This window comes from Pyxicephalus adspersus, chromosome 2 (assembly GCF_032062135.1).
Source record: "Pyxicephalus adspersus chromosome 2, UCB_Pads_2.0, whole genome shotgun sequence".
Classification (NCBI taxonomy): Eukaryota; Metazoa; Chordata; class Amphibia; order Anura; family Pyxicephalidae; genus Pyxicephalus; species Pyxicephalus adspersus.
The window spans coordinates 158,533,419-158,547,791 of record NC_092859.1 but is presented as its reverse complement, the minus strand read 5'-3'; the positions used below and the strand labels follow the sequence as shown (position 1 = coordinate 158,547,791).

The window sequence follows — 14,373 nt, the reverse complement described above, 5'->3', positions numbered from 1 at the left end:
TGGCACAGGGTGATCAGAAGGGGAATTTAAATTGGCACAGGGTGATCAGAAGGGGAATTTAAATTGGCACAGGGTGATCAGAAGGGGAATAATCTTTCAGAATCTTTTTTTTCTAGATTTTCCTCCTTTAAAATTTTTCTTATATGCCGGAGCGTCTTATACGCCGAAAAATACGGTAGTTATTTTGTCACCATAAATATCCTGGTTGGCTGGGAGCCGATTAGGCGGCTATGCGGGGCGGACATATTGTTTAGTTTTTGGTAAGCTGTTCAGAGCCTGGGATCTCCGGGTACAGGCAGGGGCAATGACAAGTGATGTCACTAAACGTCACTCCAGTACCCACGCACTTACCTAATTTACAGGTTCTACCAGCAGCAAACAAGACCTCACAGCCTCATCCGTAGGCCACCATGGCCCTTTATACCTTGCAATATACAGAAGACTAGGTCACAATATGAAGCCTTATGGGAATATCAATCAAGCATGGAGCACCTCTGCAATATAACCAGCCTTACAGCATTCACCTTTACACTGGCAGTGTGCAGCTATATTACTGTACGGAACCAGTAATGTGTTCATTGGCAATGCATGAAGAGGGGAGCTACAACCAGCCACTGGCAGCCATGATCCCATCTATAAATACAGACACTGCAGAACATATATCTAGAGAGTTTTTTTCTTGGGAGATAATTTTTTATTTAGTGGCACCACATCCCTATCCCATTATCACAAGTTCAAAAAAAGATCATTTGGAATAGGACTTTTCAGGAAAGAGAAAACTACTGTTTTTGCTTTTAAAAAAGTATTTATATACATTTTTATTATTGTTAGTACAAAAGTTCAAATGTAAAGCAGTGCAAAACATAAAAGAATATTTATATTTCCTTTTTGGAGTACATAAAGATCATTAGGTAATTATAACAATTCCTATGCTACCGTCTTCAGGACAAACTGTAGTGGATATATCAATTTTTTTATGACTTATTGTTTGTTTAGCATCAACTGATTATAATCAAGTTTGATAGTTAAGGTCTTGCAGCTTTAAATTATAGTTTGTTGCTTCTACCCAAATTTCTTTTACCTTGATAGAGGTGCTTTAAAGTTGATGCTAAACAAACAATAAGTCATAAAGAAATTGATATATATACACTACAGTTTGTCCTGATGAAGCCCTTGTTGTGAAACGCGTTGAGGACGGCAGCATGGAACTTGTTATAATTAACTATTGATCTTTATGTACTGCAAAAAGGAAATATAAATATTGTTTTTCATTTTGCACTGTTTTACCTTTAAACTTTTGTACGAAAAAATAATAAAAATGTATAGAAATACTTTTTTTTTCAGTAAAAATGCATCTGAAAAGATATAAAAACTATATAAACACTCGCAGGATGTCCTATCTACCTCCACGGTGAATGCACACAATGCATAACTCAGCTCAGCAATACATAGTACACAAATGAAGAATGTTCCAGTATCCACTGGTCACCAATATTACATTAACATAAGTGAATGAGGTCCGTATGGCTTGCACCATTATTTTGGAACATAGCATGTCAAGCTGGTTAATGATTTGCTTGGCTGCAAAGGACAAAAATTGAATGTGAAAAGTTCTACTGGGGATACTTAAATACTAAAAGTTTATGGTTTGGAATAGATGAATATTATGTTACGGGGTGCATTGATAGTTTACCTGCTGAATTCTGTCCAGTAAAGGAGGCCTCTGCACTCCTGCAGAACGATCTGAACAGAAATAACAAAAATTACATAATAATTACATTGTGACACATAAATAAATACATAACGTGACCAGGTGTCATGAAGGCAGCAATGCCAGGGTCAGAAGGACTTTCCAATGTTCTTTTCCTCATTTTTTTTGTTTTACCTAAATATAAGCTGTGGTTGTCCTGGGGTGCCCACACACAGGGGACAGCCCTGCTCTGCAGATCGCATGGAGGGGCTTCATACAAGTCTGAGTCCTCTTCATTATCCTCCTAAAGAAGAAAGCATGTGGGTATAAATGAGGAAGAAATAAAGATGAGTCCCAGTAAATCAATATAAAGCAGACACTTACCTCTATCACTTCATTCTCTGAAAAGCAAACAAAGATTCTATGTCAGCTCCATGGTTGGTATAAAGATGAAGCTTATTCTGTTTATATTATGACTTCCCCTAACTCTCATATAAAATCAACATGATAATGAAATGTTTAAATAAAACCTTTTGTTTTCTATACGTTACTTTGGACCCAGTGATATCATCATTTGGCCTTTGTGCTTCTCTATGCAATGCAGAATTGGGCAGGTGGAAGGGGCTGTACATACATCCCAGCACCCTGGGCCAGATGCATTCAGCCCTGATTCAAGCAGTGGGAGTTATGCAAATATCAAGAAAACCTAATAAAAATGTCAACCTAATAGTTAATCTATTAAAAATTGTGCTTTTCTGTATCAAGTTACATTATTGATTGGGAATTTCCTTTCTAATATTTGGCAGCCAAGAAGAGCTCCTTGTGGTTTGCAATACCAACATGGCACTGCAGGTTGTTGGTTGTAACCATGTAAATGATCACGGAGGAACTGATAACTTGACAAAGGTCGTGCATTCTTTGACTAGTATATGGCCACCTATAAAGAATAACAGGAAGGTATGTGCAACTAAGGGACAAGGTAAGAGGACCTGTTTTTTTGCCAACTTGTCACACTGCTACAAACTGCCAGCAATAAGCAACTATTTCTGATGTGGTAAGTAAGAAACTGCAAGGTAGGTTCCCAGCCTCATGCCATGGCGGTCAGGTACCAGTCAATGCACTGAGAATGTCATATCTTCCATGTGTGCTGAACTCTTAAACATTGCTGTGGCAGGGATCAGGGTGCCAGGAAGCAACATTATTATTAATATTAAAAATATTACACAGTATTTATATAGCACCGACATATTACGCAGCGCTGTACAAAGTCCATAGTCATGTCACTAGCTGTCCCTCAAAGGAGCTCACAATCTAATGACCCTACCATAGTCATATGTCATTAATACAGTCTAAGGTCAACTTTGGGGGGAAGCCAATTACCTAACCAGAGCTACCGGAGTACCCGTAGGAAACCACACAAACACAGGGAGAACCTGCAAACTCCATGCAGATAGTGACCTGGTCGATATTGGAACCTGGGGCCCAGTGCTGCAAAGGCCGGAGTGCTAACCACTGAGCCACTGTGGTCTTTTTATAAAGCAGTGAATCAGACATTCCAACTTCTGCATAATTTAGTAAAACAGCTCCATTTATAAAACAGGCAATCACACTTTCCCACAAACATTCGCTGGTGGGAATCTTCCATGTCTTCGTGTATCAATGGCAATAATTGATTCACCACCAGAGAATATTTCAGGGAAGTGAGATTCACTGCTTTCTAAATAAAGCCCTAGGAGCCAGGCAAAGACTGATATCTAGAATCCAATGGAGAGGGGGGGATATTTTTTCATCTGATGCATTTACTTATTAAATTAAAAAATGGATCACAAGTGGATCTGTTGTTCCCTAACGACCAAACCAAAATATTAAAATCTTTTTAGAAAATCAAGGTGAAAACTGATTTTGTTTCTCAGTTTATTAAAAAATCTGTGAATCAATACCTGTGCTGCGGTACTTTTGATGTTGTATGGTCAAAGATTCCCAATAACATTCTGGGTATCCAGCATTAGAGTGAATTACTTGAATCAACTAATTACATAGTATGTCATGTTAAAAAAAGATAAATCCACCAAGTTCAACCACTAGGGAAATAAACAGCCCAGATATAAAACCTTATAGACATAGCTGATCCAGAGGAAGGCAACAAAAACTTATAATCCCGGGTTCAATTTCCTCCAACAGGGGAAATAATTCCTTCCTGATCCTATGAGACAACGGATGTTCCGTGGATCAGCAGTCTGTTATATTTAATACTTTAATCCCCAGTTATATTCTGTGCTTCTAGAAATCATCCAACTTTTTCTTAAAGCAATCTTTAGAACTTGCAACCAATCAGATGTAATCTATGCTGGTGAATATTATTGTAAAATATTTTCTTTTTCAAATTTGCAACCTTTTTCTGTTCTGTAACACAAATAGGTCATTTGCATTTATGAATAAACAATGAAGTAATCATAGTTCCTGTAATTTGATCAATGCATTTTTGTTCCATGGAAGCCAAACTTTTTCTTGCATTGCTCCCAGTGCAGAGATATAAAATGGGGCAGATTTGTATCATTGCCCCACTATACACCCAGCTTGTGGATATTCAGCTCATCAATGTCAACCTGTTGTGGGATGGAACCATTAGGAAACACATCGACATTATTAGATTTCCTAACCAGCAATTCTTTTCATGATTGAGTTTATATTACCGTATCTGCAGAGAGGCTGCGGAGGGAAACAAGACCTGGAAAAGAAAAAGCGTACAGAACATCGGCCGCTGTATAGTTGGTGTGCAGGTAACAAAAAACAAATATTTATAATGAAGACAATATTATTATATTTAGTGTAACCAGAAATAATTTACTTACAGTTTTCTGTTGCTCCCATACATTTCCTGAATGAAAAGGAAATTATTATCTAGGTGTCATCTCATGCATAACATGAACACATTTAGTAATAAAAATTGCACATTATTGTTATCGCGAATTTCTATCACACCAACATATTACGTAATGCTGTACAAGTCATTAACGGATCCCATGGAACGACTTACAAGCTATGATCCCTACCTTTGGCTAATGCCCCTAACATAGACTGAGGTCTCTTTTTTGAGGGGGTGGAGAGACCCTATTAACCTACTAGTATGTTTTTGGGATGTGGAGGAAACCCAATCACAGGAGAACATACAAACTCTAAGCAGGGTCCTGGCCAAGATTCAAAGCTTAGTGCTACACGGGAGTCCTAACCACTGAGCCACCAGACCGGATTTGTTGAGCTATGATTGCATGGAAATTCTTGGTTTGTCACAGGTCTTTGCACTTTATTATAACGTGAAATAAAATCATAGGCTGAGATAATAATAGGGAATAATGATCTGCATTCCATAGATGTTGGGTTCACAGGCACCAAAGTTAGATGCAATAACTGCATTTCCTGCAAATGGGGGGGTTCTACAACCTTCCACTAAGACTTCCTCCAGGTCCATTTGCCCTCCCAAAAATAAAATTTTAAATGTGTAATTCCAGCCATCAATACATTTTTTGTAATAGTCCTAAAGTAAAACTTTGCCTCCTCTTGATTTGTACATTGCATTGCCAACTATAAACCAACGAGGGAGCCCATGCCAGGTGAGTGTTTGGGATATTATAGGGCAGTGTTTCCCAACTTTTTTTACCATGGGGGAACCCTTGAAAAAACTTTCAGGTCTTCAGGGCCCCCTCTTTAACTCCTTTATCCACAGCCCATAGTATATTAGTGTGGTGGTCAGTGGGAAGAATTCCTCTTACATTGCTGGCTATTGGGAAGAATGTCACTCTTACAGATAGCTAAAAACATCATTGGGGTCACTTATACTGACCTGAGAGGTGCAAAGTGCTCATTGCTCCAGGAACCCCCAGCAACCTCTGGAGGAACCCTGGTTGGGAAATACTGTTCCAGAGTTTGTCTGGGAATCCAGTGCATTTTAGGGGCTCAAATTTTCATAGCTAAATAGAAATTGGCACAAAGACTCTGCACTGGAATCTCAATGCAAAAAAATTGGAACACCAGGTAACTATTTAAAGTTTTAAATTATTTTTTACCCATTTGTAACCTGAGGTCAGTCAATATGCCCTTTTCCACTCATTTCTATTCAGCCCTTAAGAGGGACTTTTGAGGCCCTGGAACGCGTTGGGATATTATTTTAAACACCTACAAACAGATAGATGCTACTATTCCTTATTTTAATTGGTATCTTTGTTCCCCTTACTACTGACCAATCACAAAATGAAGGAGAATTTCCCTAGTTGTACCCCAACCCCATTCTGTGTTTATTGCTGATGGATTTTGGGTAGCCATTCTTTTTAAATATTGCCCTTTACCTATTTGTATAAGCTTAATGACTGCTAGATACAAACATTGACAAATATGTTGATACCCCTCTATAAAAAAAGAAGAACCCACAACTGTCTCTGAAGCAACTAACAGGAGTAATGGCACCCATCATTGTTTATTCTATATTTAACATAAATCTGAGTTTGCTTGCACTTATATATTTTATATATAATATAATATCTTAGATTAATAATTCCAACAATACCTAAAATAAAAACGGCATGCAGAAAAACCTAATTGCACAACCTTTACAGGCAATCACTGCAAACACGGACTCCTCTAGCTGTCAATGAGACATCTGCTGCTGTCAGCTAGTAGTTTGGCTGAGTCAACCTGAAAAAACAACTTCAGCTGTGTTAGGTGTGAATCTGCCATCTCCAACCTGCACGTGTCAGATCTTTCTATAGATGTTCCATTGTGGTCAAATCTGGGCTCATAAAAGGCCACCTAAGATCGGTCAAAATTTTGTTCTAAATCATTTTTGGCTTCTTTTAGCTGTGTGCTTTAGGTCATTATCTTGTTCAAGGATCCATGGCCTGCGGCTGAGACAACTTTCTGACACTGGGTAGTATGTCTTGATTTTTTGAGATTTCATTGTTCAAGGCATCTCATGGCAGACACAGCAAACCAACCCTAAAACATATCTAAGCCTCCTCCATGTTTCACAGTAGGTATGGTGCTCTTTCTTTTTGGCACTCTAGCCGACTGGATGCATTTTAGCAAATTGGCATGAGTCTTTTGCTTCTATTGAATCCAGATTAATATTATTAATAAACAAGATTTATATAGCACCAACATATTACGCAGCGCTGTATTAAATAGGGGTTGCAAATGACAGACAGATACAGACAGTGACACAGGAGGAGGGGAGGACCCTGCCCAGAAGAGCTTACAATCTAGGAGGTGCACAGATAGTGGGATTAGACACTGATGGACCATGATCTTGGAGTTCAGTTTGTATTTCCTTGGAAGTTCTTCTTGGCTGGTTGTACGCCATTCTTTTTGCCCATTTTTTTTTCCTTGTACAACCCCAAGGGTTCTAACATTAACCTGCTTGGAGATGAGCTTAAAGTCTTTGTCTTGTCTATAACATTTTCTCCCTACTTTTTCCCTCTTCCACCCCCCAATCCTTGACAAATCCCAATTTCTATCTTTATCACCCCCTCTATATTCTTTTTTTGCCATTCTTCTATCTCCCCCTCTTTCTTTCTTCCCCCTCTATCTGTTTCCTCACATTTTTTTTCTCTCCCTCACTCTCAGATTCCTTCTCTTACTACCATTCCTCACTTCCCATCTGAAGCCAATTCTTGCAGGTCTGTGTGCGCAGGGCCCGAAGCATGTGGTCAGTTGTGAGTGGGGATGCAAGCAGGAGTGATACGAACTGCTGCAAGGGCCCCCGGAGAGTCCATAGCCACCAGGGGCCCTAGCAGTAGCTGGCACCACCCTTGCTTGCATGCCAACCCACAACTGACCGCATGCCCCAGGGCCCTGCGCACACAGACCGGCAAGAATTGGCTTCAGATGGGAAGCAGCTGCTCCTCAACATGTCTTCCCATGTCAAAGTCCATTTTCCAATATCCATGAAGAATAAAGAATACTTTACCACCTACACTTCCATGACATGCATGTTGATATTCCAGTTGCATACAGCTATACATGGAACATTTCCAATTCCAACTCTTTTCACGAGGCATGGAGCACTTTGTCAGTGAGCTGTAAAAGCACCAACAAATGGCACAATTTATAATCATGGGGTTGTCACCCTTGGGCATTGCATGAGCCCAGGGGCTGTATAGGAGCCATTCACAATATTACCACACAGGATAAATCTAATACTCTAATATCTCACCTGGCAGGAGAAGGAAGCAGCCAATGAGCAGGAATAGTATTTCCCCACTGGAATGGAAAGATCTGCTCTTCTATCCAGGTAAGTCCCTATGAAGAGCTGTCATGTGTGTCTGCTCTCTCTGAGTATATTTACATTTGAGTGCAGTGTAATTATAGGAGATTATCACACTTTGTGAGTCTTTTTGTTTCTACACAATGGCCATTGTTCATTATATCTGTGCTATATTTGCATCTTATAACTCTGACAAAGAGGAAGCAGCAGATATTAGCCAGCCGGACACCAGCCAGCTTGCAGCTGATTTGAATATTGCCTGGCATGTTTTTAAAAACACAAACACAATAAATGCAGAAAAAAGTCCCCAGCCCTTCATTACATTGGCTAGCATGCTGCTGGCTGCAAGAACTGCTCTGTTCGCGCGTCCCCGGATATATGGGCGGGGCTACAAGGTTGGCTCATGCATGCCAGGTCTCCAGGACCCAGATCATTAACATAAAGGGCGGGGTTATATCTTGACGTGCCTGCTTTTCGTAGATGGTCTATTTGCATAAAGGGCGTGGCCATGTAACCGGAAGTCTCTTTAGCTGTACAGTGAGGTGAGAAAGCAGAGGGAAGTTTTCAGGCCAGGTGTGTGAGGGGGGCAGGGGCCGAGCAGGGAGGGGCAAAAAGGGGTCCTAGGATCAACAGGAAGGGGTAACATGTGTCCCTAGGCTGGGGGCTGTGAGGGGCAATAAGGTGAGTATTGCATCATGTGGGGGGGCAGGAGGGGTAATAAGGGCTCCTATGATAAACAGGAAGGGGTAGTAAGTGTACTTTGGCTGGGGGCTGTGAGGGGCAATAAGGTGAGTATTGCATCAGGTGGGGGGTAGGAGGGGTAATAATAGGTCCAAGGATCAACAGGAAGAGGTAACAAGTGTCCCTAGGCTGGAGGCTGTGGGGCAATAAGGTGAGTATTGCATCAGGTGGGGGGTAATAGGGGGTTCTAAGATCAACAGGAAGGGGTAGTAAGTGTCCTTGGGTGGGGGGCTTTGAGGGGCATAATGGTGAGTATTGCATCAGGTGGGGGGTAGGAGGGGTAATAATAGGTCCAAGGATCAACAGGCAGGGGTAACAAGTTTCCTTAGGCTGGGGGCTGCGAGGGGCAATTAGATGTATTGCATCCAGTGGGGAGTAGGAGGAATAATAGAAGGGTCCAATGATCAAGAGGAAGGGGTAATAAGTGTGCCTAGGTGGGGGGCTGTGAGGGCAGTATTGCATCAGGAGGGGTAATAAGGGGTCCTTGGTCTAAGATGAGGGGGTAGAAGTGTCCATAGTCTGGGGGCAATATGGTAAACATTGCATCAGCTGGGGGCTAGGAGGTATAATAAGGGGTTCTAGGTCCAACAGGAGGGGGTAATAAATATCCACAGATTTGGGGGGAGGGGGGGTGAGGGTATTGTGGTGAATCTTGAATTAGGTGGGGGATTGGCAATCAGTGCCCATTGGCTGGGAGGAAGTAGTAAGTGTCCCTAGCTGGGGCTGTAAGGTGAATATTGCATCAGGTTGTAAATATCCCTAGACTGGGGCTGTGAGGGGTATTAGGGGGATTTTTGCATTAGGCTGGTGATAGGTGATCAGGGGGTAAAAGCTGGGTTGAATGGGTCAAAAAGTGTTAGTAGGCCGGGACTGGGAGGGGGCATTATGTGTTCGTAGGCTTAAGGTTGTAACTTGAATATTAAATTGGGGGTAGTCTACAAGGGGTAATAGGTTTTTTTTAGAGAGGGGGTAGTAAATGACCAAAGGCTGGGGGTTAGGAGGGGTAATAAGGTAAATATTGCATTAGGGTGGAGGCTGGGATTGGTATTAGGTGCCCATAGGTGGGGCCAGGATAGGGTAATAAAAGTACATAATCTGGGCCAATTAGGGGTAATAGGGTACATATTGCAATCTGTGAGGGGTAATAAGTGTATACAGGCCGGGCTTGGAGGAGTAATCGGTATACATAGGCCAGGCTCAGAGGGGTATTCAGGTGAATGTTACATTAGGTGGAGCTGGGAGGGGTATTAGGGTTGCAATGCATGGGTGAGGATGTATTGGGTGTCCATAGACCAGGGCAATAGGAGGACATTAAGTGGGTACATTGAGCATCTATAGGCCAGGGCTGACATGGGTAATGGGTATCCATAGACCAAGGTTGGAAGGGTAATGAGGGTCCATAGGCTGGGCTGGGGGGGGGCTAATTTTGCAATGCATGGGGTAGGATGTACTGATTTTCCATAGGCCAGGCTTAGAGGGGCAATACGTAGACATTAGGTGGGTACATTGAGCATGTATAGGCCGGGGGTGGCAGGGGTAATGGGTATCCATAGGCCATGGTGTGAAGGGTAAGTAAGCTTGGAGGGGTAGTAAGGTCAGGGCTGTTAGGTGAAGTACAGTAGCGTTGCAAAAACTGGGCCATGTAATAAATGTCCATACTCTGGGGGGGCATCAAAGTGAATAATAAATTAGTTGGGGAGGAGGGGGGAGCACACAAAGCAAGGTTGGGGTATCATTTATTTGTAACTAAGCTGCAGATGTCACCACTGAAACTGATATCAGATTCTTTGTAGGAATCTTTTAGGAATGAATTGCTTCACAGTACATTGAGCTGGAGAGGTTGGGGGGGTTGCTTTAATTGTTTCCTTGTTTTGATTTTATTATCTGTACTCTGGGTGCACTTTTATTGCCCCAGATGGAGACTATTCCATGCCTGAAAATAGATTGGCATTTAATTTCAGCAGTGGCCTCAGTCAGCCTCCCGATTCTCTGATGGTTCTAATATTCTAAACTTAGAATGAAAAATTTCTGAAGCCAATGGGACAAAATCATCAGAACTTTTATTTTCTAGGACAGATCTTTTTTTGCCAGTTATTATTATTGTTTAACAGAAGTTATAAATTAGGAGCGCTGTACATTAAATAGGGGTATTATTATTATTATTATTATTATTATTAAACAGGATTTATATAGCGCCAACATATTACGCAGCGCTGTACATTAAATAGGGGTAGCAAATGCTACAGTGACACAGGAGAAGGCGAGGACCCTGCCCTTAGGAGCTTACAATCTAGGAGGTGGGGGAAGTGTTACACAATAGGAGGAGGATATGGAATGGTGGGAAGTAGTGAGGGTTTAGGAGACAGAAGAAGACGGGTAGGTGAGGGGGAAGCGTTGGGTTTTGAGTTCTCTTTTAAATGAGCAGAAAGTAGGAGCAAGCCGAAAAGGACGAGGAGACCATTCCAGAGAGTCCGGGGAGCTCTAGAAAAGTCTTGGAGGCGTGTGTGTGATGAGGTTATGAGTGAGGAAGTCATTAGTAGGTCATTGGAGGAGTGAAGAGAGCGGCTAGGGGGTATTTTTCCATCAGATCAGAAAGGTAAGTGGGACAAGAACTGTAGAGGGATTTGAAGGCAAAGCACAGGAGCTTGAATTTGATTCTAAGGTGAAATGGAAGCCAATAAAGAGAACTACAAAGAGAGGCAGCAGAAGAAGAGCAGTGGGAAGGCTGTGTATGGGGTAGGTGGGCAGGCTGTGTATGGGGTAGGTAGGTGGGAGGAGAGAGTCAGGTTAGTGGAATACCAGAGAGGAGGAGGTTACAGTAGTCCAGACGAGAGATGATAAGAGCATGTACAAGGAGTTTGGTGGTCTCAGGGGACAGGTAGGGGCGGATTTTGTAGATGTTGCGCAGGTGAAAGTGACAGGACCTGGAAATGTTCTGAATATGGGGGTTAAATGAGAGGGCAGAAGGAAAGGTGATGCCAAGACAACGTGGCCAGAGGGGAGGGGGGAATAACAGTGATAGTTTTGCATTGGCATCCTTACAGCAAACACGGTTAGATTATGGTAACTTGGGTAAGTGGGTATTAATATTGTTACACAGTATTTATATAGCGCTGACATAATATGCAGTGCTGTACAAAGTCCATAGTCATGTCACTTACTGTCCCTCAAAGGAGCTCACAATCTAATGTCCCTACCATAGTCAAATGTCAATATAAAGGTCAATTTGGGGGGAAGCCAATTATCCTAACTGCATGTTTTTGGAATGTTGGAGGAAACTGGAGTACCCGGAGGAAACCCACGTAGACATGAGGATAACCTGCAAACTCCATGCAGATAGTCCTGGCCAAGATTTAAACCTGCGGCTCAGCACTGCAAAGGCCAGAGTGCTAGCCACTGTGCTGCTCCTGTATGCATGCACCTGAAATATGAAGATTTGACGGCACACCACCTAGAGGTCCCCTTCTTTTCCTGCCTAAGTGTTAGACAATGCTCAGAGCTTTGACAACTAGAACATTGCTATTTGCATAGCTGCTTCCAGAATGCTGCACCTGGCACTGCACAATCAGCTCTTACAGATATGTGCTGGCAGTTGAGGCTGAGGATTTTTATTAACTCCCTGTTTGTTTTTTTTCTTTAAACTGACTAGGTCTGGCAATGTTTCCCATCCCTCTGAAAAAGAGAAAGAAGGAAATTCCAGTTCCCGCACATCCCGAAGTTTCGGCCGGCTTATTTCCTGGGGTTTCCATATTCCTGGTGGAGCGCAGGATGGGTGCAGCACGTCGGGGTTTCCTCACAGCTCTGGCACAGAGGAAAGGATTCACTGTGGCACAAGATTACAGGTACATGTTAAAGGGAGGCATTGTATAGGGAAGGAGACAAGTTTTTAAAACAACTTTAGATGCAAACACTTTTAATTGAACAGATTTTTTTTTTTTTTACAGCAAGGTATATAGTATAGTATAGGCCAACCCAAATTTATCTTGCATGCAAACCCCCAGATGCCTAAAGTTACGTACACATAGTTACATACAAAAAAAGACATAAGTCCATCAAGTTCAACCACTAGGGAATTTAACATATCCCAGATAAGAACCCCACAGACATAATTGATCCAGAGCAAGGCAAAAAAACCTGGTACAATTTGCTCCAAAAAAAGGACGAAAATTTCCTTCCTGATTGTTTGAGGCAATCAGATGTTCCCTGGATCAACAGTCTGTTATCTTTACATTAATCCCCAGTTATATTCTGTGCTTCTAGAAATCATCCAGTTTTTCCTAAAGCAATCTATAGAACTTGCTGAAACTACTTCCTGAGGGAGCCGATTCCACATTTTCACAGACCTTACAGTGAAGAATCCCTTCCTTATCCAGATATTAAACTTCTTTTCCTCCAGACACAAAGAGCGCCCCCTTGTGCTTTGTAATGATCTCAAAGTCAGTGATTGTGCATGTGAACCTCATTTTGCATGCAGGATAACAGCAGGTCATTGTACACTAGACTCGGTGCTGGTATAGCAGACAACACAGTCCTTGTCCTGCTGCTGGGAGAGGAAAGCCAACATAAGAGATGGCGACAGGAAGTCAGTTGGGTTGTAGCTCCTAGTCTCTGACATTCCAGAAACTGTCTCAGTTGGAGTAGGTTGAAAGAAACAAATATAACTGATATATCTATATAACAAATAGACGAGCAAGAACTGTGACCTATTATAAGCTGTAAAATCAAGGTAAATGTGTGGTCATGACTGTTCCTCTTATAAATACACTGTGTATGCACAGAATGCCTTTGTAAACCCAGATATTACCTTGTAAGATTTAGCAGTGAACTGCAAAGCTTTAAAATACAGTATACAAGATTGAAGTAATCCACATTGCTCTTGTAGACAATACATTGCATAAAGTGGATTTCATTATTAAGATTTTATTAGCCGAGTGTAGAAATATCAGGGTCATGCTATGAAGTGCCACTTACCCCCCCCCCATTTCCAGATGACTCATAATGATGATTTCCAGCTTTGCTAAAATTGGGTATATTACTTGGCCAGGCATTTCCTTTCCTAATTGGCTGGGGAAAAATGTATGTGGTTATATAATCTAAATGTTTCTGTTCCCAAAGATGTGAAATGTTCTAGCTCGATTACATAAATTTCATTATTTCATTTACCAATAAAAGTAAAATGGCATAGGTGCTGAGCAAGGCACGGTAGAAGACGCTTCTAGATGCCCCTGTGTTCGGCTGTTTTTCCAGAGGACAAAAAGCAACCATGTGACCAGAATTGACTTGTTGCTTCAAAGAACCACATTGCAATTGCAGTGTTCTCCCTGGTCTCTTAGCTGGGCGCACCACCCGGCACCTTTCAGTAACCTCCTGGCTGTTTTTGGATGGTTACTGAAGAGTTGGTTCACAATACAGGGGCCACTACCCACCTAGAATTTCTTCCCGCTTAGCTCAAAAATATTTCTGGGGCGACCACTGCAAATGCATGCACAAAATGATTTCAACGACCCCCATTATGTTGAATACCCTGTTTCCCCGATGATAAGACACTGTCTTATTTTTTTTTGAAGGCCAAAATATGCTCTAGGGCTTATTTTCAAGGGGGATGCCTTATTTACCCATGAAGAAGACTACAGTACACAGTTATTGTTCATGTGCCATTCATGTCCACTTCTGATCAATCTGTGCC

At 41.8% G+C, this 14,373-nt stretch overlaps 2 protein-coding genes across 6 annotated transcripts in view; one reads left to right on the top strand and one right to left on the bottom strand.

The window, feature by feature from the left end:
• The window catches only part of SH2D6 (SH2 domain containing 6), a gene marked incomplete in the record, with an annotated part of 24,186 nt that extends 15,873 nt beyond the window's left edge, over nt 1–8,313 (bottom strand). Inside the window, 6 exon segments of the mRNA XM_072402881.1 lie at nt 1,694–1,743; nt 1,886–1,994; nt 2,075–2,091; nt 4,384–4,418; nt 4,543–4,568; nt 8,269–8,313. Coding sequence (XP_072258982.1) covers nt 1,694–1,743; nt 1,886–1,994; nt 2,075–2,091; nt 4,384–4,418; nt 4,543–4,568; nt 8,269–8,280 — 249 coding nt within the window.
• Nucleotides 8,314–8,357: 44 nt separating this feature from the next.
• POLM (DNA polymerase mu) overlaps nt 8,358–14,373 on the top strand; it is a 44,853-nt gene continuing 38,837 nt past the window's right edge. For 3 of the 5 annotated variants that reach the window (XM_072402880.1, XM_072402879.1, XM_072402875.1), the window contains exons 1-2: nt 8,358–8,488; nt 12,337–12,529. In XM_072402880.1, the coding sequence (XP_072258981.1) occupies nt 12,345–12,529 (185 nt within the window). In that variant the 5' untranslated portion in view covers nt 8,358–8,488; nt 12,337–12,344. Of the gene's footprint in view, nt 8,489–8,608; nt 8,628–8,710; nt 8,735–12,336; nt 12,530–14,373 lie in introns of those variants that run through there. The other 2 variants (XM_072402877.1, XM_072402878.1) reach the window with 2 other exon arrangements.